The sequence below is a fragment of the Gadus chalcogrammus genome, chromosome 12, assembly GCF_026213295.1.
Source record: "Gadus chalcogrammus isolate NIFS_2021 chromosome 12, NIFS_Gcha_1.0, whole genome shotgun sequence".
NCBI lineage: Eukaryota > Metazoa > Chordata > Actinopteri > Gadiformes > Gadidae > Gadus > Gadus chalcogrammus.
This window is the reverse complement of record NC_079423.1, coordinates 1,822,648-1,848,141: the sequence shown is the minus strand read 5'-3', so window position 1 is coordinate 1,848,141 and position 25,494 is coordinate 1,822,648. Positions and strand designations below refer to the sequence as shown.

At 44.3% G+C, this 25,494-nt stretch overlaps 1 protein-coding gene across 2 annotated transcripts in view; it reads left to right on the top strand.

The window, feature by feature from the left end:
- LOC130392844 (VWFA and cache domain-containing protein 1-like) overlaps positions 1-21,518 on the top strand; it is a 32,309-nt gene extending 10,791 nt beyond the window's left edge. For both annotated transcript variants that reach the window (XM_056603344.1, XM_056603343.1), the window contains exons 6-24: positions 213-506; positions 722-871; positions 2,213-2,336; positions 2,571-2,688; positions 3,466-3,634; positions 4,833-4,975; positions 6,189-6,370; positions 6,976-7,086; positions 7,690-7,812; positions 8,386-8,485; positions 9,290-9,406; positions 9,696-9,856; positions 10,233-10,319; positions 11,659-11,775; positions 11,884-12,035; positions 12,827-12,988; positions 14,079-14,156; positions 14,605-14,706; positions 19,278-21,518. In XM_056603344.1, coding sequence (XP_056459319.1) covers positions 213-506; positions 722-871; positions 2,213-2,336; positions 2,571-2,688; positions 3,466-3,634; positions 4,833-4,975; positions 6,189-6,370; positions 6,976-7,086; positions 7,690-7,812; positions 8,386-8,485; positions 9,290-9,406; positions 9,696-9,856; positions 10,233-10,319; positions 11,659-11,775; positions 11,884-12,035; positions 12,827-12,988; positions 14,079-14,156; positions 14,605-14,706; positions 19,278-19,528 — 2,741 coding nt within the window. In that variant the 3' untranslated portion in view covers positions 19,529-21,518. The remainder of the gene's footprint in view (positions 1-212; positions 507-721; positions 872-2,212; positions 2,337-2,570; positions 2,689-3,465; positions 3,635-4,832; positions 4,976-6,188; positions 6,371-6,975; positions 7,087-7,689; positions 7,813-8,385; positions 8,486-9,289; positions 9,407-9,695; positions 9,857-10,232; positions 10,320-11,658; positions 11,776-11,883; positions 12,036-12,826; positions 12,989-14,078; positions 14,157-14,604; positions 14,707-19,277) is intronic.
- Positions 21,519-25,494: the final 3,976 nt, after the last annotated feature.

Here is a 25,494-nt window from a genome sequence, read left to right as displayed (position 1 = left end):
TCTGTCTCTGTCTCTGTCTCTGTCTCTGTCTCTCTCTCTGTCTCTGTCTCTCTGTCTCTCTGTCTCTCTGTCTCTCTCTCTCTCTCTCTCTCTCTCTCTCTCTCTCTCTCTCTCTCTCTCTCTCTCTCTCTCTCTCTCTCTCTCTCTCTCTCTCTCTCTCTCTCTCTCTCTCTCTCTTATTTTTTTCTCTTTCTCTCTCCCCCCTCCATCAGAGGGTGTGACAGAGCTGAAGGAGCTGGCCTTCCTCAGGGACTTGGCAGAGCAGAACTCCATCAAATACGGCGTGGACCGCGGGGTGGATCGAGAACGCGACCGGGAGCGCGACCGGGAGCGCGACCGGGACCGCTCCTCCTCCTCGGCGCTGCCGGTGGTGAAGGGCAGCATGATGGTCCTGAATCAGCTTAGCAACCTGGAGACTTCCGTGGGCCGTTTCTACATCAACCTGCCGAACCGCATGATAGACCTGGCCCGCTTCAGCCTGCCCTACGCTGACCCCATGGGAGACGGTAGGAAACGGCGCCGCCCGTTCAGGCTGAACACCGAGATGTCCATGAAACGCACAAAACCTGTTACATGAGAGAGGGAGTTGACGGTCAGAGTGATTGAGCATGTGTTTGGGTGTTGGACGACGCATACGTTAGCAACTGGAACATGTTTTTTTTTTTTTCTTGTTTTTTTTTATGAACATATGGACGTCCTTTGTGTCCTGTGTCCCGTGCAGGGTTCATCATGACCGTGAGCCGTCCGTGCTACTTTGGTAACCTGCTTCTAGGTGTGGTGGGGGTTGACGTAAACCTAGCCTACATCCTGGAGGACGTCACCTACTACCAGGACTCCCTGGCCTCCTACACCTTCCTCATCGACGACAAAGGTCGGATACAAGGACGCACGCATGCACAACCACACACTTAGAAACACACAAACACCCACACACACCCACACTCAGAAACAGATACACAGCCACATACACACACACACACTGAACCAGCACACACAGCCTCAAAGTCACCATCATTAGCGTGGTGTAAAACAGAGACGGAGTTGCCTTCGGGAAGATCGGGAGGTTTCCGATGGTCCACTTATGTGGGCCGCGGCAGTATTTGGGCTGCGGGCACCCCCTAGTGGCCCCTGTATTTTAGGTCATGCGAATGCGCAATCGCGAAATGCACGAGAGATCCCCGTCAGGATCTCTCGCCCAACCCCCCCCCATCCACCAACCCCCCCCCCAAACAAAATCAGCGCAAGGGGCTGGTACGGGAAGCTAGCTACCGGTATGAAAAAGTGCCCAACTCAGCCCCTGGTGTAAAATGGCATCTTGTTAAGGTGCTGCTCTTATTAGGGCCGTTCAGCAAGCAAAGTGTGAATAACATCTCCAATTAAAGTCATTAGTGAGACTTTCGAACATCTTGCTGGTAATTATCCTTTAGCTAAACCCAATGTCTTGAGTGTGTGAGTGTTTATGTATATATGTCTGTGGGAATGGTAGGAGGCTGCCGATTGCTATGAATAACGTACGGGCAATCTGATTCTCAACCCATTTTCTCTTTCCTTTTGGCTGCTTTGTGACACTAATGAATGGACTAACAGCAAGACGCCCTTCCCTGCGCATTTCATCTCTCTCTCTCTCTCTCTCTCTCTCTCTCTCTCTCTCTCTCTCTCTCTCTGTCTCTCTTTGTCTCTCTTTGTCTCTCTTTGTCTCTCTCTCTCTCTCTCTCTCTCTCTTGATTCTGTGCAACATGTTTCAGAAGCATTTTCGATAATTTCCAGGGCATTTATATCATCTTTTTTTTGCTATGTTGCTTGACTGAGCAATATCAATTTTGGGGGCTAAACGCACAGAACCCCCGTTCATTTCTGAGCCTATATATCATTTTCATGTAATGCTTTTCTATATTCAACATTACCATTTATTATGCTGTTGTCTTAATATGCTGAGTGATCACTGATTTATGAAGGATGGCCAGTCACAGTTCCAGACCAGTGTCAGTGTGGTATGCAGGTAGATGAGTGGATAGATGATGCTATTTGAGAGAAAAGGATGATAGATGTTACCATAAGTGACAAACTGGTAGCATGATGATGACACAAACAAATCCATCTCCTGTATACAAAACGCTTATCTGCTGTCTTCAGGGGTATTGGCCTGTGACGGGGAACTCCTCACGCCTTTCCCTGTTGTTTGATCGATTGATTGATTGTACCGTCTCCTCAGGCTACACCCTGATGCACCCGTCCCTGGCGCGCCCCTACCTGATGTCTGAGCCTCCGCTGCACACAGACATCATCCACTATGAGAATATCCCGGGCTTCCACGCTGTGCGGCAAAACATCCTCAGGTGAGCTAGCAATGGGACGAGAGGAAAGCTGGGACGATGGACTGTGGAGCACTGTAGTCATAACGGGAAAGGGATTCCTCATTTGCTCGCTCTGCATACTACTCACATTCACTTAAAACATTTGGGTTTGTGGGTGTTTATCAACAAATATTCAAATATATCTCTCATTCACACAATACTCATTTGAAGAAGGTTGGGGTAGAAAGCCTTTTAAAGTTTTGAATATTTTCCCAGCTTGCCTCTGGGTAGTCAGGTGATCGCGGTGCCAGTCAATTCCTCGCTGTCCTGGCACACCAGCCGGCTCCGGAACCCCAGGAAGGAGGCCTACAACGTCAGCTACGCATGGAAATTGGTATGGAGTCGGTTCGGTCGGATCCAACATGGAGACTGGCTAACACAGTGTCACACTGTGTTAGCTAGTGATCCAAAAGCAAAAAGGTTCTAAGCTAGACGCGGGCACACTTCTGCAAATAAAAAGCTGTTCTCGCATGCAGGTGGGCTGTCACGTGTGTGGCTTGAGTGTGTGTTGCATGTGTGTGTGTAGCACGTCTAGGCTTTGAGTTTCCACTAGCGACAAGGCTAACCCGCCTCGCATTAATAGAGGCCCTATTGTTCCCCCACTCAGTACAAGTTCAAGCTTGGCAAGCCTTAGCTTGTCTCATGTCAGTTGAATTGCAATGGCTCATTAGCATTACATCTGGTGGTGATCACTGGTGGTGATCTAGTGTCCACCATTCATTTTTCTTTTACTGAATAGTATTTGTACAACACTGAAGAAAAAGTATTTGATTCCCCCAGGTCCACCTCCACCCTGAAACCCACCTCTGTTTCAAATGAATAAGTCATACCAACAAGCTCCAAGCCATATATTAGTGTGTGTGTGTGTGTGTGTGTGTGTGTGTGTGTGTGTGTGTGTGTGTGTGTGTGTGTGTGTGTGTGTGTGTGTGTGTGTGTGTGTGTGTGTGTGTGTGTGTGTGTGTGTGTGTGTGCATTTCATTCAGACTTCTTCATGAGAAGTAGTGTATGAATTTAGGCTACAATCATTCATGCACCCAGAAAAATTATTCTGATACCTTTTGTCCAAAACAATCCACTCTTAACTGGATGTGGTATGTCTGCCGCTCTGCAGGTGCAGGACACGTCGTTCATCCTGTGCATCGTGTACGTTCAGCCAGAGATCCCCGTCAAGCAGCTGAAGAACCTGAACACGGCCCCCAGCTCCAAGCTGCTCTACCACCGGCTCGACCTGCTGGGCCAGCCCAGCTCCTGCCTGCACTTCAGACAGCTGGCCACCGTTGGTACGACCGGGACCGCCTGCGCAGGCACACACACAACCACTCACTCACACAGACACAAGTACACACATACACATACATACATACACACATACACACACACACACACACACCAGACGACATAGCACAAGCAATGGGACAATCCAACAAATCATGAATCTTGCGTTCATTGGGAACGGGCTTCAATTTTGCCTCTTCATCAGGGATCGGCAACTGGCGGGCCATAATTGGCCAGTGCCACCCATTGACACCTCCAAAGAGTCCCAAATATAAATACGTAGAGAAAGGCAGGAGCTGTTGACAAAAGTCCTTAAAAGTTTTTAGACGCCAAGCTCTGAGACTTTACTGTGTAACGTAAGCAGAGTCTCCGATGAGGCTACTTTGCGTACAGCTCTTCTGACGGTGAGTAGGCTAGGAACGGAGTTGTGTGTGTGTGTCGTGTTTTAAGAGTTGTTGGCTGCTCTTTTAGGTGCTACTACTGCTCCACTCCAGCATAAAACGTTTTTACACTGCCAAATATGTCCGTCTTATGCAAGCCTTTTCCCCGGCATGGTCTGCACGTTTATACTGACCGAGGTAATATACCGGCCTGAGTTCGCACCCCAAATTACCCTCTTGGACCATGCACATATTGGTGGTTTCATTTTGATGTAAATACGAATACACTGCTCTAAAGTTCCAGGCTTGGGACTTGGGTAGAGGTGTTGCTGCAGCAGAGACAATGTAGCGATATCAACTTCAGTAGTTCTAACAGGAGAGACAGTGAAATCCATGAGTCTCTGATCATGTGAGAGAAGCTGAATTAGTCGCATTTAGCGAAGACGGAGAAAGATCTTCTGGCCCGCAACCTACTGTCTTGGAAAAAAAAATTGGCCCGAGGCAAAACTTACTTGCTTACCTGCTCTACATTTTCGATCGTAACCTGGAGTTTTGATTTTTCAAATATGTTGCCTTTATGCAGGTAGCGTGAAGCACTGGCATGAACACTAGTTCATTCAACTGTTCATCTGCGCTTTTTCTTTATCAAACATAAACGCACATGCACGAACGCACACACAAACACAGTTACAAGTGGCACATTTTCATTTCCACCGCAGTATTTCCACATTCGTCATATATCCCAATTTGATGCATTTGATACATCTCATAGAAAATTACTGTACGTGTCTCACTGTCCCTGTCTCTCCCCCCCCGCCCCCAGAGTCTCCTACTGTGATGCTGGCGGCAGGCAGCTTTTCGTCCCCATACGAGCACCTGAGTCAGCCGGAGACCAAGCGCATGGTGGAGCACTACACGGCCTACCTGAGCGACAACACCCGCCTCATAGCGAACCCGGGCCTCAAGGTACACACACACACACACACACACACACACACACACACACACACACACACACACACACACACCTAGGGCTTTGACTTTTGCCCAAAAATCATATTCGAAGTTTCTTTGTTTATTAATATTAATATTCGAATATTTATTAATAATATTTTGACCATTAAATGCCTTCAGTAAGACCTGGATTGGGCTTTGCAAGGTTCGTTTACCGCGTTGCTATGGTTACGGTCTTGCGTGTTCCAACGGTTTATTAGGTTTCTAATAAATCCCCAATACAATTACGTTTCTAATAAATCGCTGTCTAATCAATACTTCATTCACTGCCTCTTCCGTGGTCAATACAATATTATGAATAGACTGCGTCGGGTTCTTCGACGTCTCTCCCTCTTGGCCTGCCCATAACAGGTTCTAATATTAAGGGCTGCCTAATATTCGTTTGAATTTTGATTTATATCATACAGATGAGAGACAGCACACATCATACAGATGAGAGACAGCACACGTATAACGGACAGACCCAAGGCAAACAGGATATATATACAGACACTAAAGACTATAGGGGTGGCCTGTTTTGGGGTATAGGGTCTATTGAGGCTAAACTATGACCCCCCCTCCCCCCACTCCCAGCTCCCTGCTTTGTTTCCAAGGCTTTTCTATGCCCCATCCCCCGGGAATCCACCCTGTAAAACGCAGAAGTCTTGTACATTTGGGCCAACCCTCCAGACGGACCCGGCGTTTTCAGTTCCTGCAAACACACTTTTTTGGCCTTAAAGGAAGCCCAAAAGTATCAACACCCCGGCCCCACGTTCCCGCCATTCCAGTGACCTCCACCTCCTTTTGATAGCGCTAAGCCGCTGTAAAAGCAGCCTGCCAGGGAGGTGCAGGGATGAGGACTTTTATTTTACTGGTTTACCTCATTCTGTCCGTCTCTGTGGGTGGACATTATAATCATGAGAAAACATGACGTGCCTGCCATTCACTGCAGCGGTGCCATGACATCAGCTTTTCATAAGAACTAAACACATCGTCACAAGCCGTGCCATTGCTGCACTTCGGTTGTGTTTGACAAAACATCAGCCTGACTTGTAGTGTGACGCAGATCTATACACTTTTGTAATTAAGAATGTTTCGAACTTATATGCAGTACCATACTTCATCAGCTTTTTTTTTTTCTGCTCCCCTCCTCTTTCCCATCCTCCTTCTCTCACGGCGGCTCCAGTCATCTGTCAGGAACGAGGTGATGGCGACCAGTCACGTTACCGACGAGTGGATGACGCTAATGGAGATGAGCAGCCTCAACTGCTACATTGTGAGGCGTTACATAGCAACACCCAACGGTGTGCTGCGGATTTTCCCTGGGTCCCTGATGGACAAAGCCTTCGACCCCGCTCGGCGACAATGGTGTGTGTGTGTGTGTGTGTGTGTGTGTGTGTGTGTGTGTGTGTGTGTGTGTGTGTGTGTGTGTGTGTGTGTGTGTGTGTGTGTGTGTGTGTGTGTGTGTGTGTGTGTGTGTGTGTCAACAATATATTGTGTCTGCTTGCAGTTTGGGGCTTCTTTCGGGGAAGCTGCAATGGAAAGAATTCTCTGATTTTGTGTTTCCCTGGAGTCCTGAACAGCATGACACCGCTATTTTTGTGTTGTCTGCTTGATGAGATCTGCTGCTGACCATGACCTTAAATGTAATGGTTATAATGGATTGAGTGTAATGTTCAGTGTTAACATTGTTTGTCCCTATCGATGGAATATAATTGCTTTATTCAATATGATTGTAGATTTTAGCTGTTAACCATAACTTTAGTAATCGTTAGTATGTGTATAGTAGAATTGTTTCAAAGAATTATTGTCACTTGATGCAATCATTTTCTTTCATATATCATAATAGTATTGATCTGTATGGCATAGATATAGTATTTCCATTAGCTCTGTCTCTCAACATGTGCCTCAATGGGAAGAAACTGTGTAGGATTTAAGCTGATGTCCTGACCACGGAGATGTTGTGTCTGTAGGTACCAGCACGCCGTGGCCAACCCAGGCCTGATCACCTTCACTGGGCCCTACCTGGATGTGGGCGGAGCCGGCTACGTGGTCACCATCAGTCACACCATACACACCTCCAGGTGATCTAGCACATACATACACGCACGCACAAACACAATGGACACACAAACTTAATCAAATCAAAACTTTTAAAGTGTTCTTTATACGTTTGCATTTTGGAGGTGTCAGTGATAAAAACACTGAATTGGGTTCACAAGACTTGCATACATGAGAATACGAGAATTAGAATAACTTTTACCTTATTGTACAAGTACACAAGAGGCTTGATTCCTCAACATCCATACACCTCAACATCGCAGCAGCAATACAAGATAAAGTAAATACCATAGTGAAAGTAGGGAAAAATAAGTAGCAGAAGTGGTAGTTGTACCAGCCACTATCGATTGTAGTGCAAAAATGTTGTGCAAATTACGGAAATATGTATTTAGACAATCAGTTTTTGAAGTGTGTTGGTTTGGGGTAGGGGACTTCTCCAGGAGCCTGACTGCTTGGGGGCAAAACAATGTGATCATCCTCTGGGTTTGTGCCCAGAGGCTTCGGTACAGATTGCTACATGATGATGATACAGATTTGTTTTCAATCCCGAGCCGTCATGTGTGATAATCACCATATCACGTGACTCCTCTTCCTCTTCCTGTCTCTAATGTCCTTCCTCTCCTCAGCTCCAACATGGCGTCTGGCTACGCGGTGGCGGTGATGGGCATAGACTTCACCCTGCGCTACTTCTACAAGGTCCTGCTGGACCTGCTGCCCATCTGCAACCAGGACAACGGAAACAAGATCAGGTGGGTGACCTTTCCTCTCCTCGCAATCCTCCTCCTCCTCCTCCTCCTCCTCCTCCTCCTCACCCTCTTACATTCCTCTTCTTTTCTTTAAAGAAGGAATTAAAACAAAGGAAGAAAAGAAGGAGAGGAGGGAGTTGGAGGGGAGTGAAGTGAGCTTCCTAGCCGAGCTCCATGTTTTGGACTACCCAACCAAACTCCAACTCCTTTTGAAAACCCATCTAATCTCTCTCTCTCTCATTCATCATTCTCTCACGCTCTTTTTTCTTTTTCTTTCCTTCAACCCCTCACTGTGTCTTTGTGCAAGTGTCCAGGGGCTGTATTAATCAGGATTAGTCTAGAGAGAGAGTAGTGGGGGGTGGTGGTGGTGGTGGTGGTGGTGGTGAAGTTGGGCGGTTCAGTATTTGGCAGAGGAGTAGAGGCAGAGGATCAGTGTGAACAATAGTTCACACTGATCTTTGGCAGGCGTCTGGGGCAGAGCAGCATGAACAGAGCAGGACTCTGAGTGTTTTGACAGCAGTGGAAACCAGAGTGTTTGTGTATGAATATGTGCATGTACCTGCTTGCTGTGTGCAGGTGCTTCATCATGGAGGATCGCGGATACCTGGTGGCCCACCCCACCCTTATTGACCCTAAAGGTCATGCTCCGGCCGAGCAACAGCACATCACTCACAAGGTAGCGGTACCTGTCTGTCTTCCCCTCTCTGTTCCATTCTCTGTCTGCAGTGAGCAAAATGTCCAAAGCACCCTCGGGCCATCCGTTTAGTTTGGGCTCGCTCTCTCTCCCTACCTATACCTCTCTTTTTGTTGTTTTATCCTTTGTTAATTTTGTTAAATATTTACTTGTATAAGTGATGTCCTGCTGAATCGGTCCCACAAGGCACTTCATCAGTGTGTGGTTACAGTCTATAAGCGGTTGTTAATATATTGAGAGTTGTTAGCACAATGAATCGATATTTTCTACGGTCGTTTACACCGGCTGAATACAATCAAACATTTACACAGACAAAAAGTCAACACCCACACGTGTGCGTATGTTGACTTGACACACACACACAAATACACACCATGTGCACAAACACTAAAGGCCCCATTCTCTCATATAGCAATAACTAAACATGATTGAGCGAATGTCAACACTTAAACCAACACACTTTGTCACAGAAGTTCCGAGACATAACATTCGGGGACTCAATCAGCGGGATAAACAAACTAACCTCTAATTCTTTCAATGCCCATCTCTCACTCTTCTCCCGTGATGTATAAATATGGAACAAAGGAAAAAGAACAAATACTACAAAAACTAAGTGAAATATAGATTGTCAGTGATAGAGTGCAGGACTACTGCTCTGAACTGGGTGACAGAATGAGTCTTTACCCGTCTCTGTAGGTGTTATTGAATGTACAATGTAGATGCCCAAAGTAACATCTGGTAAATCCCCCTTCGTCTTTTCTCATCTCTGTCTATGTGGCGCTATAGGAGCCGCTGGTGGCTAATGACATCCTCAACCATCCCAACTTCGTCAAGAAAAACCTGTGTAACAGCTTCAGCGACCGCACCGTGCAGCGCTTCTACAAGTTCAACACCAGCATTGTGGTAAGCACAAACACACACACACACACACACACACACACACACACACACACGCACACACGTGCATGCATTCACACTCATGCACCTTCACACACTTAGTCTGATAGGCACACACCTTCTTATACTATCAACAATTCAACAAATGGAACAAGCGCTCTGTACTTCTTACAGTGCTATGGCCCCACCGTGTGGCCATTTCCCATCATTACACTACATTATTTTTTCTGTATAATTGTTCCCTCTCTTTACCATGATTTCCCTGGCTCTTTTTAACTATCCTGTCTCCGATCAGGGTGACTTGACCAACTTGGTCCACGGCAGCCATTGTTCAAAGTACCGGCTGACCAGAATCCCCGGCACCAACGCCTTTGCCGGCATCGTCAACGAGACGTGTGACTCGCTGGCCTTCTGCGCCTGCAGCACGGTGGACCGGCTCTGTCTCAACTGCCACAGGTCCGTCTCAGTCATGCACGAAAAGGCACAGGCACACACAGACTCTCAGACTCAGACACACACACACACACACACACACACACACACACACACACACACACACACACACACACACACACACACACACACACACACACACACACACTATCATCTATACACAGACACTAACACACTAGGTTTTCATACAGAATAAACGTCTAATTTAAATCCCATCCGACATATTTAGAGTTGGTCACTTGCATGGTTGAAGGAAACTATTGCAAAATGAATGGTGTGCATGTTGTTATAATGCATAGCCAGTGGATGCCATGCCCTTCACATTAATTTTGTGTTGTATTATCTGACTCCATCGCCAATGTTTATGTTGCGGCTCTAGGATGGAGCAGAATGAATGTGAGTGTCCATGTGAATGCCCCCTGGAGGTCAACGAGTGTACCGGCAACCTCACCTTTGCTGAAAACAGGTCCGTACAGGTCACAGGCACAACTTTAACTCACAATTAGGCCCTACTCCTTAACCCTTCCCCTTATCCCTACCTCTCAACCCTACCCCTACAAAATGGGACGACCTTCATTACCACGTTACAGTACGACAGTAGTCGTTGACAGGGTTTTGATCTTTAATTATTTATTTTTTGATCTTTGGATACAATATCGCTCTGGAATTTTACTGTATAGTTTTAATTTCTTAGGAATGCATCCCTAAGCACATGGAAAAACACGGTATGATTAGACAAGAATATTATTCATGCTCACATTCTGTTAGAAACTGCAAAATTGCCCTTTATTTTGGATCAAACATTATAGAAGATCAACATAATATATAAAAGCAGAATAAACATAGAACTTGAGGTAGTATCCCATCCATGTAAAACATAAATATCATACAAACAAGAACCAGTGATGTAATGGAACTAATATTGCACATTACAAAAAGGCATCAATCGCAATTTATGTATAACTTTTTCAAAGAGGCCCAAAAAACTGTCAGTGGGTGGTTTAAAACCGGCTGCGGAGCCCCCGGCGTGAGTCCGGGAGCTTAGCTCTCCCCCTTACCCCTTAGGGGAAGTTAGCCCTCCCCCTTACCCCTTACCCCTAAATAAAACGAGTTATGGGACCCCCCTATGCTGCGCGGGAACGCGCAACAGCGAGGCGTAGGGTTGAGATTAGCAGGAAACTGAGATATAGCAAACATTTCTGATTTATTTTGAGAGTTGTTATGTATTTTATGATAGATTGACAATATATTTTATGGTTGGTAACTGGTATTTTAACAGTATTTCATTTGAGGGTGTGCTTTTAACGTTGTTATTAGCACCATAGCGATGCGGTTCGGAATGAGGCTTTTGTGCTGAGCCACACAAGCAAGCAACATCAAGCAAGCATCACTGATATTATATCACACCCTGTTGTGTAATATTGCTTGATTTTCTTTCTTTATCCAGAACAGTCTCCATCAATGTCGCCAGTTCAGTTTTTCTCCGGCTGACGGCCTATGTGCCTATCAGTCTGTCTTCACATCACTATGTCACCCATCTCCGTCATTGTCTGTCCATCTTCCAATGTTTGTCATTTCTGACAACAGATTGTCTTTCTGATGAGGACATGATCTGCGATGGCTTGAGAAGCCCGCCATTATCTTCCTTTCATAGACTGAACTTTAGTGTCAAACTCTACACCAACATGGCTGCTAATGTACTCTTTTAAATTTGTTTATCAAATCAGGTCATTTCTTTATGCTGCTGTTTTGTTCTTACTCACAATTTTGTGCGTGTACATTTGTGTGTGTTTGTGTGTCTGCAGGAACCCAAGCTGTGAGCTGACACAGGAGCCCCTCAGCATGAGTGTGATCGACCCCGGTCTCCATGACAGCCTCCCCCAGTGCATTAACACCCGCTGTGGCCAGAGATACACTAGCAGGTAATGCGCACGTACGCACACACGTACGTATATATGCATGCATATGTATGTACGTGCTGATCCAGAAAATCCTTCTGGATCTGTTTTGACCGTGGATTTCGTTCCCAGCGATTGTTTCGGAGTGTTGGACTGCGAGTGGTGCACGGTGGATAGCGACGGAAAGACCCACCTGGACAAGCCCTACTGCGCCCTGCAGAAGGAGTGCTTCGGGGGCATCGTCGGGGCCAAGAGTCCCTACGTGGACAGCCTGGGGCTCATGGGTGAGTGGAGGCAGTATGAGTGTGGGTGAGGTGTAACCTTGCCTCTGTGAAGATACGAGCATTGTACACGTCTTGGCGTATAGCAATGCAGAGAGGGGGCTCATGAGTAAAGGAAGCCTTTCCAAAGCTTACAAAGGATCTTTTGCATCTTTTCAGGTGAAACACCTCAATTTGAAATGGCTTAAAAAGGGATAGGATAATGATGTGCTCCTAGTTTTTCATGGCATCAAAATGTGGCAGTATTGGCCGATGAAGAATGATGTACTACTCCACTCCAGCAGTTCCCAGCGATGAGAGACGGAGAAGCAGTTTTGTGAGGAAGTGGAGGATTGATATTTTTGGATAATTTAGCAGCAGAGCTGTTTAAGTTCTTCTGCTTCTTTTCCGGCGCCTAGACCCATTCTAACACTCACTGTTCTTCCTGTATTTATCTCTCTTGCTCTCTCTTGAGCTTTCTTGTTCTCATGTTCTCTTTTTCTGTTCTGCTACTCTTTTTATTTTTTTACTTCTGCTTTATCTCTGCTCTTTATCATTTCTTCGATCCTTTTACCCTGCTCCATTCCCTCCGTGTCTGTATCTATCTGACTTATTAATATTAACATATTTCTCTCTCTCTCTCTCTCTCTCTCTCTCTCTCTCTCTCTCTCTCTCTCTCTCTCTCTCTCTCTCTCTCTCTCTCTCTCTCTCTCTCTCTCTCTCTCTCTCTCCTTCTCTCTCTCTCTCCTTCTCTCTCTCTCTCTCTCTCTCTCTCTCTCTCTCTCTCCTTCTCTCTCTCTCTGTGCCACTCTCAGACGAGGAGGTGAGCTCTCTGAACATGATAAAGAGTGCCCCGGTGGGGCCGGTGGCAGGCGGTATCATGGGCTGCATCATGGTGCTGGTCCTGGCCGTCTATGGCTACCGCCATCAGATCCATCGGCGGTCCCACCAGCATATGTCGCCGCTTGCCGCCCAAGGTAGGCATGGGCTCCTTGGGACCTTCACATAAATTCACACCGATGGGCCTACGCTTGGGTCAGGCACTCAAATAGAACAGTTCTTACCGTTGACATGATCAGACATGGTTTATCGAGCTATTTTAGTTTATAATTTAAACCTGCAATATGTTAAAATTGATCTGTAACTGTAGTTGCAATAAAAGCCAGCCACTAGAGGCTGCTAGTGAGATTATTTTTTGGATTTATTTCCTTTATAAACCTATGGATAATATTTACCAAAGAATGTCTTTCTGAAGTTAGAGGGAATAACGGCACACAATTTAGAAAAATTGCAAAGATGTTTAAGCAATATTTCAAATTGTTAGAACTGTATCCGAGCCACGAGCCACGTTAGTACTTACACCTCCTTGGAATTGATATTTCAGTCAAGCCTCTCATTCTTTGGTTCGGACTGGAGGCATAGAACTGGCAGGCATGGGAGTTGGGCGATAACACAAACATTTGTTCCGCAACGCTTGATGTTCACTCCAAGTCATAGATCAAACATTTATACAATTATAAACATCAAAAAAATATGACTTAAACAGTCACACAAACGAGTCCATACACATTATTCCATAGAAATAGAACTACTTTGAATCCTGCAACATTTTAAATCGGTGGAGGTTTTAATTGGGGCAGTGCATGGTTAATGTGCTCTGACACTACCGACGTTGGAACCCTTCCCAGTATACAGACATGCTCTTTCTGTTGACGCGATAATAGTGTTGACTCTGACTCTTGCAAACATCCCCATTCATTAAATGCTCAATGCTGAATTGCTGTTTAATGGCCTACACAAGTGCGACAGAAAATGGAAGCCCGGTAGCAACTCGATTCCTGGGTAATGTGTCTGGGCCCCTTAATGGGATCCAGATTAGGAGAAGAGGTCTCTGAGAGATTCAATGAGATCCGCTCAAATTCTCAGCAATTCCCAAACACCTGCTTGATTTCATGGTTAGAGGTCATCCCCCACCATTATCAAGTGCTGTGTCATGAGAGGCATGTGATTATGTAGGAAATGGCTCACGCCTCTTCTTCCCCCCTCCGCACCCCAAATGTCTCCCAGAAATGTCTGTGAGAATGTCCAACCTAGACAACGAGAGAGATGAGCGCGACGAGGACAGCCATGAAGATCGAGGAATCAGTGAGTACCGCCAGCACCAAGAGGCAAAGTTTGTCCGCGTCAAACACCATGATTTTGAAGGTAGCCAAGCCTTCAGGTCTCCCTCAGAAGCCACTCCCCCAAAACAAGCGACTAGCTGGCTAGCTTTAGCAATAGGGTCTGCCTTTTGGTAGACTCTTGGCATGCACCATGAGTGCACACAGGTAGCCGGGGAAGGAAGGTAGCTAGATAGACAGGTTGGCCATGCAATCATCTCATTCGAGCCAAAATAAATATTCGGACCGCTTATCACAGCCCTTTGACAGCCAGATATACAAGTCTCTTTCCTTTTTTTAATCAGAGCATTTGATTTATTTATTGCTGTGAAGATGATAAAAGAATTTCTGCAAATAAAAAGATGCTTCTTAAAGAAATGGCCTACCATGGTTAGCTGTGTGTTTTGAGACCTCTCCTCCCGTTCCTCTCCCAGTCAGCAACACGCGGTTCATGGCGGCGGTCATCGAGAGACACACACACAGCCCGGAGCGCAGGCGGAGGTACTGGGGCCGCTCCGGGACGGAGAGTGACCATGGTAAGACACACGCACGCACGCACACACACACACACACACACACACACACACACACACACACACACACACACACACACACACACACACACACACACACACACACACACACACACACACACACACACACATTTAAATGCTTTTATTTGGATCCAAAATTTACAAAGAAGGGGAACAAGATCCAAACACTTTGGGGAGAAAGATTCATAATCTAACAGGTTCATCAAGCTTACATGCCTTTACATTGCCTACATAAGTTAAAATATTGCATCGAACACTTGGATAAATAAAAACATCTTTGTCTCCAGATCTGCATACTACCTATGGGGGCTGAAACAGAGCAAAGTTTTGCCAATCTTTTGGCTTCCATCTTATGTATCCCCCTCAACTGCAGTCCTCTAACATCTTTTTGTGGATATGACGTAAGCTTCCAAAGATGAAAGATATAATTTTGCATTGGTAACCTAGGGCATATACGATTTACCAGTGGCTGGGATTTCAGTAACTTAGAGTAGTAGCAGGTGTCCATATACAAATTGAAGCAATAGCCCACTTCAATAATAAGTGTCGTTTACGATTACAATGTCTGGAGTGTTTGCTATGTTTCTGAAATACTCATCGTCGGTACATTGCGATTTCAATTAACTTTTAACAGAATTATCGGTCATGCCTGGCCACATGCAGTCCTTTATAATGATGACATCCATTCAGAATGTGTGCAACTGTTTCATTCTCCTGTTGATTTAGGTGGAATATGCAGTATTGGTTGTGTTTTGATGGGTACCATATTGCTAGGTTGTATTTTGTTTGACATTGCAGTCACGCTTTAACCTTAAAGATTAAGATGTCCTCTGGAGTGGAATAATGAGTTATTACAGAATGAGAAACAGAATGATATGTGTAAGGCAGTGCTGCTAACTCGCCTTGCAATTTCAGGCTTGACCAGCGCCGCGCATTCTGCGATATTCTGCGCTGGAGAAGAGAGGCTCTTGCGTGTTTGGTCTGTAGATGTTCTCGTCGTTCAAGATCGCTAGAGTGGAAAAAATCTGCATTATGATGTTGTCAGTCAGGGGAGCCATCAGGGCATTGCCAGGAAATTTGTACGCACACACTCACACTGACCATGGTAAGACTCACACACACAATGACCATGGTATTACACTCGCACACACTAACCATGATAACACACTCACGCACATGCATATGTGAAGGCATATAATGTCCTCACACACTTTTAAATATATTAAGCACTTTTAATTTGAGCAAGCTAAAAGTGCTATACTTTGACCATTATTTATGTTGGGTTTGTGACACACATGCACCAGAATACACACGGAACCAGACAGAAGGTCACCACGCCCATACCAGAAAGAGGAACTGGTGCGATGGAATTATAACGTTGAAAACCATCAACAAAGATCTACTGTATAGTGCTGCAGTCTCTTATGGTTGTTTTTCTAAAAGCATTTAATGTTCATAATTGTATCACAGCCAAGAGAGGCTGTTGGTAGATGGTAGCTGACACTGTTGCTGACACTGTCCCTACGTAGGCTGAGGGTCCCCATTATTCTGTTGTATAACTGACGATGATGATGATCATTTGGGGAGGAGGAGATGTTGGTCAGAGTTTTGACGGTGATTGAGTGAGTAAGCGGAGGGAGAAAGTGCTTGAAGCAGAGGGCCTGGTTCACATCAATGTTATTTGGGAAGATAGAGCAGAAAAGCATGAATGTAAAAATGTGTGCAGAATTACCCCATCGTAGTGTTCATCACATAGTAAGTAAACCCACTCTGTCTCCCCTTGCATGGAGTTATCTTCTTGCCTGTTTGAGGATGGGTTGAACAGGGAGTGTTATCATATTAAGATTGACCTGCATGACATATATATGAGAAATTGGAGAGAACTGGCGCAAGGAAAAGAATCCCATCACATGTTGCATAACCAAATGAGAGAGAGTGAGAGAGGTGTGATGAAAGTGAAGGGCGGTAGAGGGAGAGGGTGGGGGTGTCGTTCTTTTTGGATGAAAGCAAACTTCTTCCAAGTTGCTGCTCTGCTTGCATCAGTCAATGTCCTCCCACCTCCAACCAGCACGTATCAAACTGCCCCACCCACACACGCACGCGCACACACACGCTCACACTGACGTGTAAGTGAGTCATTCGGACACGACACACAGTGCTGAATGTATTCCTTTGGTGTGTATTTGTATGTCGGTTTGCCAAGATGTCTTTTAGCTGTTAACGAGGAACACGCTTCTCAGATCCAGCGTGATGTGGGCTCCTGAAAATTGTGTCTTTCTGTCACATGATGCCAGCATGGATTCTCCTTTGAAGACTCTTTTTTACATTGTCAAGCCAGCAGTCGGTCGCGGCTTGGCATGCCCTGCAATTTCACTGTCTTTCCTGTTTAAAAACGACAGAGTACAATCGCCCTTTTTCACAGAGCCGGCTTTCTTTGTTCATTAGAGTAGGCGGGCCTATGCACGGACAGTCGACCTCTTTAGAATAATTTGCATACTAGCAATGTTTTATTTTTTTTATTTTGCATGCAAGAATGAGTATACATCTCAGTGTAGGCTACAGAAGTGATTACAAACACCAACATATTATTTCTTTAGCTGACCACGTTTTTTATCCCGACAAAAGCCTGGTAGAGTCTTTCTCATAGATTGCACCATCTTTCCCCGTGTTCGTTAAATGCGACTGCATAACTTTCTCTCCCATGATGGTCAGCAGATCGCGGATTTCACCGTCCCTCCAGTTAGAAATACTCACGTTGATGTTGTTGCGTTGTCTCTGTTGTAGAGACGACGCAGCAACACCTCTACCCAAGTCCCTCCCCTGGAACAGCGAAGCCGTCGCTTTTACATCAAAAATTTAACCGCCAATATGCGGAGGGTCAGTGTTATCGCGCAGACCATTACGGGGAAAAGGCAGGCATATTTAGCAGTGTATTTTTTTTTTCTCTCACCTCAATCCCTCATTATTTTCCCTCTGTCACTCCTCTATAGCCTTTTAGGATTTCTTCGTCCTTCTCTTCCTTTCTTTTTTCCTCTCCTTTTGTCTTCCTCAGAAATTGTTAATATTTGCCGCCTTTCGCAGTTTGGTTCTTCAAGTGAGCATCAGAACCATTGCTGTTTGGAAATAAACAACGTATAGCAAGTTCCAATCTTTACACACACAGATACAGACACACACAAACACACACCTTTCCTCTTCTTTCTGCGTCATCAACATAAGTGTATAGTATAGCCACATGTATTTAAAAGACAGACCATCAGACTCACTAAACTCCCACTTTTACAATCACTACATCTTTTGGTTTTGCCTCTGGAGATTTTATTCTTAATCTTCAGAAACACTCTTTTTTTCCTGAATATAATTAATGCAGGACTTGAGGCTTAGAAGGTTATTTGCTACATGGTAATTAAGGCTGGATGGAGGATTTCATCCCTCTGCGTATTGCCGGCTTCGAGTTAGGAGTTTTTTAAGGAGAGCTGTATAGTGGTAAACGGCCTGGTAGAGATAAGACCCAAGCATTGCTTTGTTGTCCATAAAATGGAATTAAAGGCATGGTCTCCAAAGTCCAGAGCTCTTCATACTTATGCCTCCACATCTACTTTTAACACTCAGATTTACTGTCTCTCAATTTTTTTTTTGTTTTGGGTTAATTTTTTTTGAACACAAAACAAACGCATATGATTAAACGACGGAAGAGTCAGGGGACGAACCAAAGACCGAAAGGATTCATCCCATGTATATTTTGATTTTGTGAGGCAAAAAGGCCTCCTCATTGGGATCACAACAGAGTTCTCATTAACCAGCGGCATGTTTTCATTAAGAGAAACCGAGGAGCATCTGATCATTTGTCAGCCTGCATAGACAACATGTTCTCTGTTGGTCTGGCAACGGGGAAGCAGAGGGCGGGGGATTGAGCTGGCCTAATCGAAACAACGGATTACGTTTTGGAGAACGGGATGCTTGTAATGATTCTGTTGGCAAACAGTTGTCGTTGTTCAGAAAGCCTGTCTTCCGCTTAAAGGCTTTGCCAGACGTTCTCCATTAAAGAGAATTGTTAAGGGAGACAATGGCTGGGGGTGTAACATTAATTGAAATTATGAATGAATTGAACTTCCACAGCTCACAATTGAGGAGCCCAATGTCTGAAACACTGTAAATGTTTTGCTATTTTGCTAATGAGTGGACACATTTTCACAACTGAACCCATTTGAAAAGTTAAAGTACCAAGGTAAATGAAACCCAGGGAGCCAAGAATGTGTGGTGCAGTCTGGGCAGACATGTTTACTGACATAAATACTTAAACATTATAACATCATTGTCTCTTTTCCTCTTCAGTTGTTTCAAAAAGTGTATACACACACTGCTTTAATAGGCTAACATTTAGTGGTCTAAGCACTTGGTGAGCAAAGTCCCCATTGAGTTGTTAATATGTGTAATCCCAACATAGTTAAATACATTCAATGGCTGACTTAATGACCAGTTTCAGGGTGTATTTGTGCGTCTTCATGAAATCACTCCCAACTCTTTGTTTCTTTATTTTTGTGTCCAATTAGGTTACAGCACCATGAGCCCCCAGGAGGACAGCGAGAACCCGCCTGGCAACAACGATCCGCTGTCTGCCGGCGTGGACGTGGGTAACCACGACGACGACATGGACCTGGACACACCCCCGCAGACGGCGGCGCTGCTCAGCCACAAGTTCCACCCGTACCGCCACTCACACACGCACCACCACCCGCTCCACACGCACACACATCACATGCAGGCAGCCGTCACAGTGCACAGCGTGGACGCTGAGTGCTGATCCACCCCTCCTCGCTCCGAGACAAACGGCTGAAACATTATTTTTTTTTTTTAATCAAAGACTTGCGTCCGCTCGTGACTAGATGGCACACAGTGCGCACAAGGATAACGACACGTTGGATCAGAAGATGACCTGAGACAATGGGGCGTACGTTGAAGCGGGAAAATTAAACCCTGCAACTTGCGGACTGTTGAGACTATTGAGAGACACATTGATTCCAAGTTCAACTGAGCCGGGGTCATTTTGTTTCTTCTTCTTAGTGAATTTTTTCCCCCATCAGAGTTCATTAAAGATCGGGCCGGACAATGGAGTTCCACATGAGTGTCTATGGCTGGGGTTGCCTCAAATGACAGCTGGAGCTTGACATGGATAAGGTTGAAATGGTTAATGGCGGTATTACACTGGGTCATGGTGAAGGTTAAACAGGATCGAGCAAAGTTATTGGCCTGAGAAGGACCAGCGACACATGACCATAATGTTACTTACCAGTATTGATAAGATTCACATCTCTGCATTTCGCTCTGTGAGCAGTTTCAAATCACAAACCCCCTTTTAGAGGGAGATTTTTTTAATGTAACATTTCCCACCTGAGCCTGGAAAACGGCTGTCTGTTTATGGATGTACCAGTAAAGCATCTAGCTTGACTACATAACATTTGACATGCAAACCTTGACAGAACAGAAAAAATATTTTTTTACTAGTATTTATTGAAGAGGTGGGTTGTGCGTGGAACCAACGAGTGGTTGCCACGGTGACCCAGGTCTTTGCTCATGGGCTGATAACCCTCCCTCAACATGCACAGACTCTTGGTCCTTGTATTCCATGTTCCAATGGATAACCCTACGGCCCAACCAAACGGGTATTCCGCTCTACGGTCCGGACCTGGGAAATCTTTGACGACAAGAATGACGGAGTGCTGTGGGAAAGTTCTTCCAAGACTGGAACCACTCTGTCCTTTATTTTGACCTAATTACAAAGAAAATCTTAAAGTCAAAAAATTATGAGGAAGAGCCTGTCTCGGCAGAGGCCCACGTTACAAAAGCCTGTGTATTTCGGGGACACTGAATATGGATTCAAACCAGTTACATTCCAATTGGGATATAAGATGGAGACTCTGAGCTGAGGGAGAGAAAGATAGAGGTGTTGCTGTAAAGTGGCTTCACCAAGCTATAGGTTTTCTCAGTGGTTAACCACTTTAAATGTATTTTCTACCCTTTTGCGCACGTGTGTGTGCGTGCGTGCGTGTGTGCGTGCGTGCGTGCGTGTCCAGAGGATTTTTATCAAATTGTTTAAAAGGTAGCATTAGAGAATGGACTTAGTCATTTCACAATCCATTCATGTTTTTTCTTTGATATTATCTGTTCATGAGGTACACAGCATCTCAAGTCATGGCAAAGTAATATCGGGGTTTTGAAGATTCCAGAAATTCACTAGGAAATGTGAATACAGAATCAAAGATGGTTGTCACATGACCTGTATACTCTGTATTTTTCCGAAAACAATGGGGGGGGGGGGGTCAAAAGATGCTCAGATATTTCTACCTTTTATATTGATTAGTCCGTTCGTGGTTTCTCTCTATATAAATGGATACCTTGGATATTGGTTTGCTGAATATAGTTGTATCTTCTGTTTAGGTCCATATTGGATGTAAGTAAGTACTTGGGAAATCAATTCATTCTCTTCAAGGGCACACTTGAGAGGGTTTTTCTAGTATCATATAATCATATTATTTGTTACCAAAATGCCAACTGTAAGGTCTCCATAAACTAACATGCTACAGAGAGAGGGTATTGTGTATTTTATTTTGAGCAATGACCATGTAACAAACATGTAGTTAATTTTGTGTTTTGATGACATTTGCTTAGGGTGGGTTACTGTCACTTTGGTCAAATGCTGTTTTTTTATAAAAAAAATTGTGTACAGTCTCCTAACAGATTTGCCAACATGACATGCATGAATAATGTCACTCAAAAAATGTACTGTTGGGGGGGGGGGGGGGGGATGCATAATAACTTCAATCACTAAACATTCACTTTGAACCCTTTCAGAGCTCTGCATGATATGATCTGGGTCAATAACTGAATCAGCCATAATGCAATGCATCATTTTGGTGTCTAATTGATCAATGGGAAGACTACACAATTTTTTCCTTTCCATCATTTTGGTGTCTAATTGAACAATGGGAAGAGTACCCGATTTTGTCCTTACCATAATTCTTACATTGAAAACTAACTTATGATATATATATATATATATATATATATATTGTCACCCAGCCACGCTCCTTTTTTTTGTATTTGTGCCACCTCATAAAGTTTCTCATCGCTATTTTAGTGACTCATCCAAATCATTCTATCTTTAAATTGCTTTAGCAAATTAATTCTCTGTTGCAATACTTTTTTTTGGCCTGACAGTTTTTAAATTGGAAGATAATTTGTAGCAGTATTTACCAGCTGTGAATTACTATGTGCGAGTACATGGAACAATAGTAAGTGAGTGGTTGTTCTGAAGGAACTTATGTGTGTGTAGATCATCTCCCCCCTCCCCTTTGTACCATAGAGTTCTCAAAGGAAATGTATTGCAATGTGAATGTGATTAAAAATGAACAAATCCACTGTACTCTTAATATCCTCTGCTATTTTTTTTAAGTTAAAATGCTGTAGGTACGATTTAAGGGCTATAATCTGAATGTAATTTCCGTTAGCTAATGGTGAGTGATATGCTCAGTGAAATATCTGCTCTGGTCTAGTGTGCCTGCCTCTGTATGAGACACTTTGAATTTTGACCTGACTCCAGGACCGCTCTTCCCTGATTGGTTCGGGGATCAAACCCTCCCTTCAATCACAGGCATCTGAAATGCAATCACTCTCAAAGGCGGAGAAACAACTTATTCAGATTGTGTGGTATCAATCCTAATTGAACTGTGATTTTGTGTTAATTAGTGTGGTTGATACTGCAAGCACATCTACTGTTCTTAAGTTTTTTTTATACCGTTTGCTGCATTCCTTTTTTTGTGCAGTTAACTGCTCCTGCATACTTTCAGCTATAGAAACCATTCAAGCATCAAAACGTCAAGCTTTTTAACAATATGATGGCTATCCCGGCGTTTGTCAACTCTTTCAACTTTTTAAACTATTACGCTTTTTCAGCTTTTTTTTTTTTTTTTTTACAATGTAGGCTAAGTCATTTATACTTTACCTTCTTTGAAACTTCAACTACTTCAGACATCATAACGTGGTCAATTTTCAATTTTCAGATGCGTGTTCAAATCAACACGCATCTGAAAACCAAATTTAGATTATCTCTTTTTCAGAATTACAGTTTAAGTTCCATATCAGCTTTGATTTCAGTTGGTCTCGTTTTTTTTTCAATGGGAGGTCGGGCATTTTTTCCCGACGAATTTGACTACTTTTTACGACGTTCAGGCAGCGAGGACGTTAGCGGTGACAGTGTTGAGGTTAGCGGTGAGTGTTGAGGTTAGCGCTGACGTTAGCATTTAGGTTAGCGCTGACGTTAGCATTTTGGCAACCACACTCTCGCAGTTCGTTAGGACAAAGCACATTCTAGTTTTACATGGCGCCTCTCATTTAGAAGTATGGGCTTTTGACTGGGTTGAATATGTACCTTTTCGATCCTGTTGTTTTTTGGTTTCTGGTTTGACGTCTGAAGTCTTCTTACTGTATTCATCTTCAAGCCAAACATCCACCACTCCATGACCCAGCTCTGAAGGTCATTACGGATCTGCTTTGTTCTTGAATATCTTTACCAGCCAGATCACTAAATAGGCCTAACTCTGAGCCCGTCCAACAGCCTCATAACATTTGTTGTAATGGTCATGTGCATGTCCAAGAAGAGGAACCCAACCGCGTCCTGTTGCCTGAAGATGTCATTTGTTATTCACAAAGCTCCCTTTCACACAGATGGTGGGGTAGAGGAAACGGGACTGTCTCACAGATGTAAGAGAAGAAGCATAGCTTCTATGCTTCTTCTTCATAGCTTCTATGCATGACAAGGCACGTCGATTTGAGATCCTATATTTTGTTCAATATTTAATTATAATTATTTTTTAATCATGGCTACGCCTGTGTGAGTTGTGTTTTGGTTGCTTTTTAATAATAAAATGAAATGTAAACGAAATAGATGAATAGCATATTTGCAACATGGAACTTCTTAGTACGACTTATTTTGTTTTGACACATTAAAAATTTAGGTTTTCAATACTTAAATTGCTTTTGTCCATTGTAAATGAGGAACTGTTGTGTCATTGTAATTATTTAAATTATAAGTAGCATTAAAGTTCCAGTTTGGGGGGGGGGGGGAGGGAGGGAGGGAGAGAGATTCTCCCCGTGACGTGTCTCTTCCCACTCATCTTCTCACTACAACAGTTTTTATGATCTCCTGTCATTGAGTCTGTAGTACAATACATTGGTCACACTTGGTCTGTGTTCAAGTACGGTACTCTGCCTTCCTTTTTTCTCTCTCTGTCTCGCCCATGTGTTCCCTGTCCTTCTGTGTACCAGATACTCATTCTGAATTAGAGCAGGGTGCATGGTGTCCAAAGCACCCTCGGGCCATCCGCTCAGTAGAGTGTGCACTGTCTCCCTCTCCCTCGCTCTCTGCCAACTGGTTCTGCAGACAGGGACAAGCAGTGTATTTTTGTGCGCTGCTCTGAGGTCCCAGAAACACCTGACATCCAGAGCATATAAACGTCCAGCATATATACACAGGGCTCAGATAGCTGAGCTGAAGGGGTCATCCGGTATGTAGGACACTGAATGGTGGAAAGCGGCATTGTGTTACAGAACGATCCATCCCAGAGAGTTGTGTGATTCATAATACAATTATAATTATGCTAGATACCAAATGTTTGAGTGCTTATTTAAAAACATTTTTGTTGGCTGGAGTATTGAGACGGCAATGGCAAGTTCAGAAGGGGAGATATTTCAGGGCTCTAGAAGCAGACACGATGGTGGCCTACATCCAATTTGAAGAGATCCGATTCAATGTGATGTATGCTGTTCACACTGCTTTGAAAAAATCGGATCTGGGTCAAATATAGCCAATAAAAGATGAGACCTACTTGGCACTTTCGAAATGGCCTGACTTGTCCAATCGGTCACCAGTATTGGACTGGTTCTGCAATATCATTTATACAGAAAAACTGTCTTTGACGATAATCCTCATGGTAACATTGAAAAATATGCACGCTTGAAGATTTGAAAATGATTATTATACATACATATGTGTATGCATTAGTTTGTACAGGAGGTCATGAGAGGTGGGTGGTGATATTATGTTAAAAGGTCATGCATCTCTTGATCTGTTCCTCGCTACATATCATCACATATGTTGTTTTGCACTTTCTAATTGAATAACTTGAAGTGACGACAGGTTTAAACATTTGCTGATGCTGTAGGTGACTGTCCTTCCTACATCCCTGTGCAACACACAAAAAGGGCCCCTCACCAGAATCGCCATGTACACACCATAAAGCCAGATGTACATGTGGTTTATGCACACGGTTGAAGGATATAGGGTTTAGAGCTTCTTCTTTTCTGTTCAAAAACACACACCCACACGAGTCCCAGGTACCTGATCTTCCCCTCGAGACTTCATCAGCACCGCCGTTGTTCCCTACCCCTCCTGTCTGACTCTCCTCTCAACGCCCACCCACTCTAAAGAGCACATGAATCACAATGAAGTACCGGTAGGGCTTCCATAATCCCCTCTACCCCCATTACAGACATGATGGGGCTCTATTAGAAAGAGAGAGAGTATTTTGTATTTTTTGTATAGTTTGTACTTGTGTGTGCTGGGTGCACTGTACCAGAACCACACAGTGCCACCTGAGAATGCCAAAATAATTGTTCTCTGGTGAAAATGAGCCACTTAGTGAGGTGAATCATGCGTCTCTGGAAGCATCCTGTGTGAATGACAAGTGGTCCTTACTGTCATTCCTTTTAGAG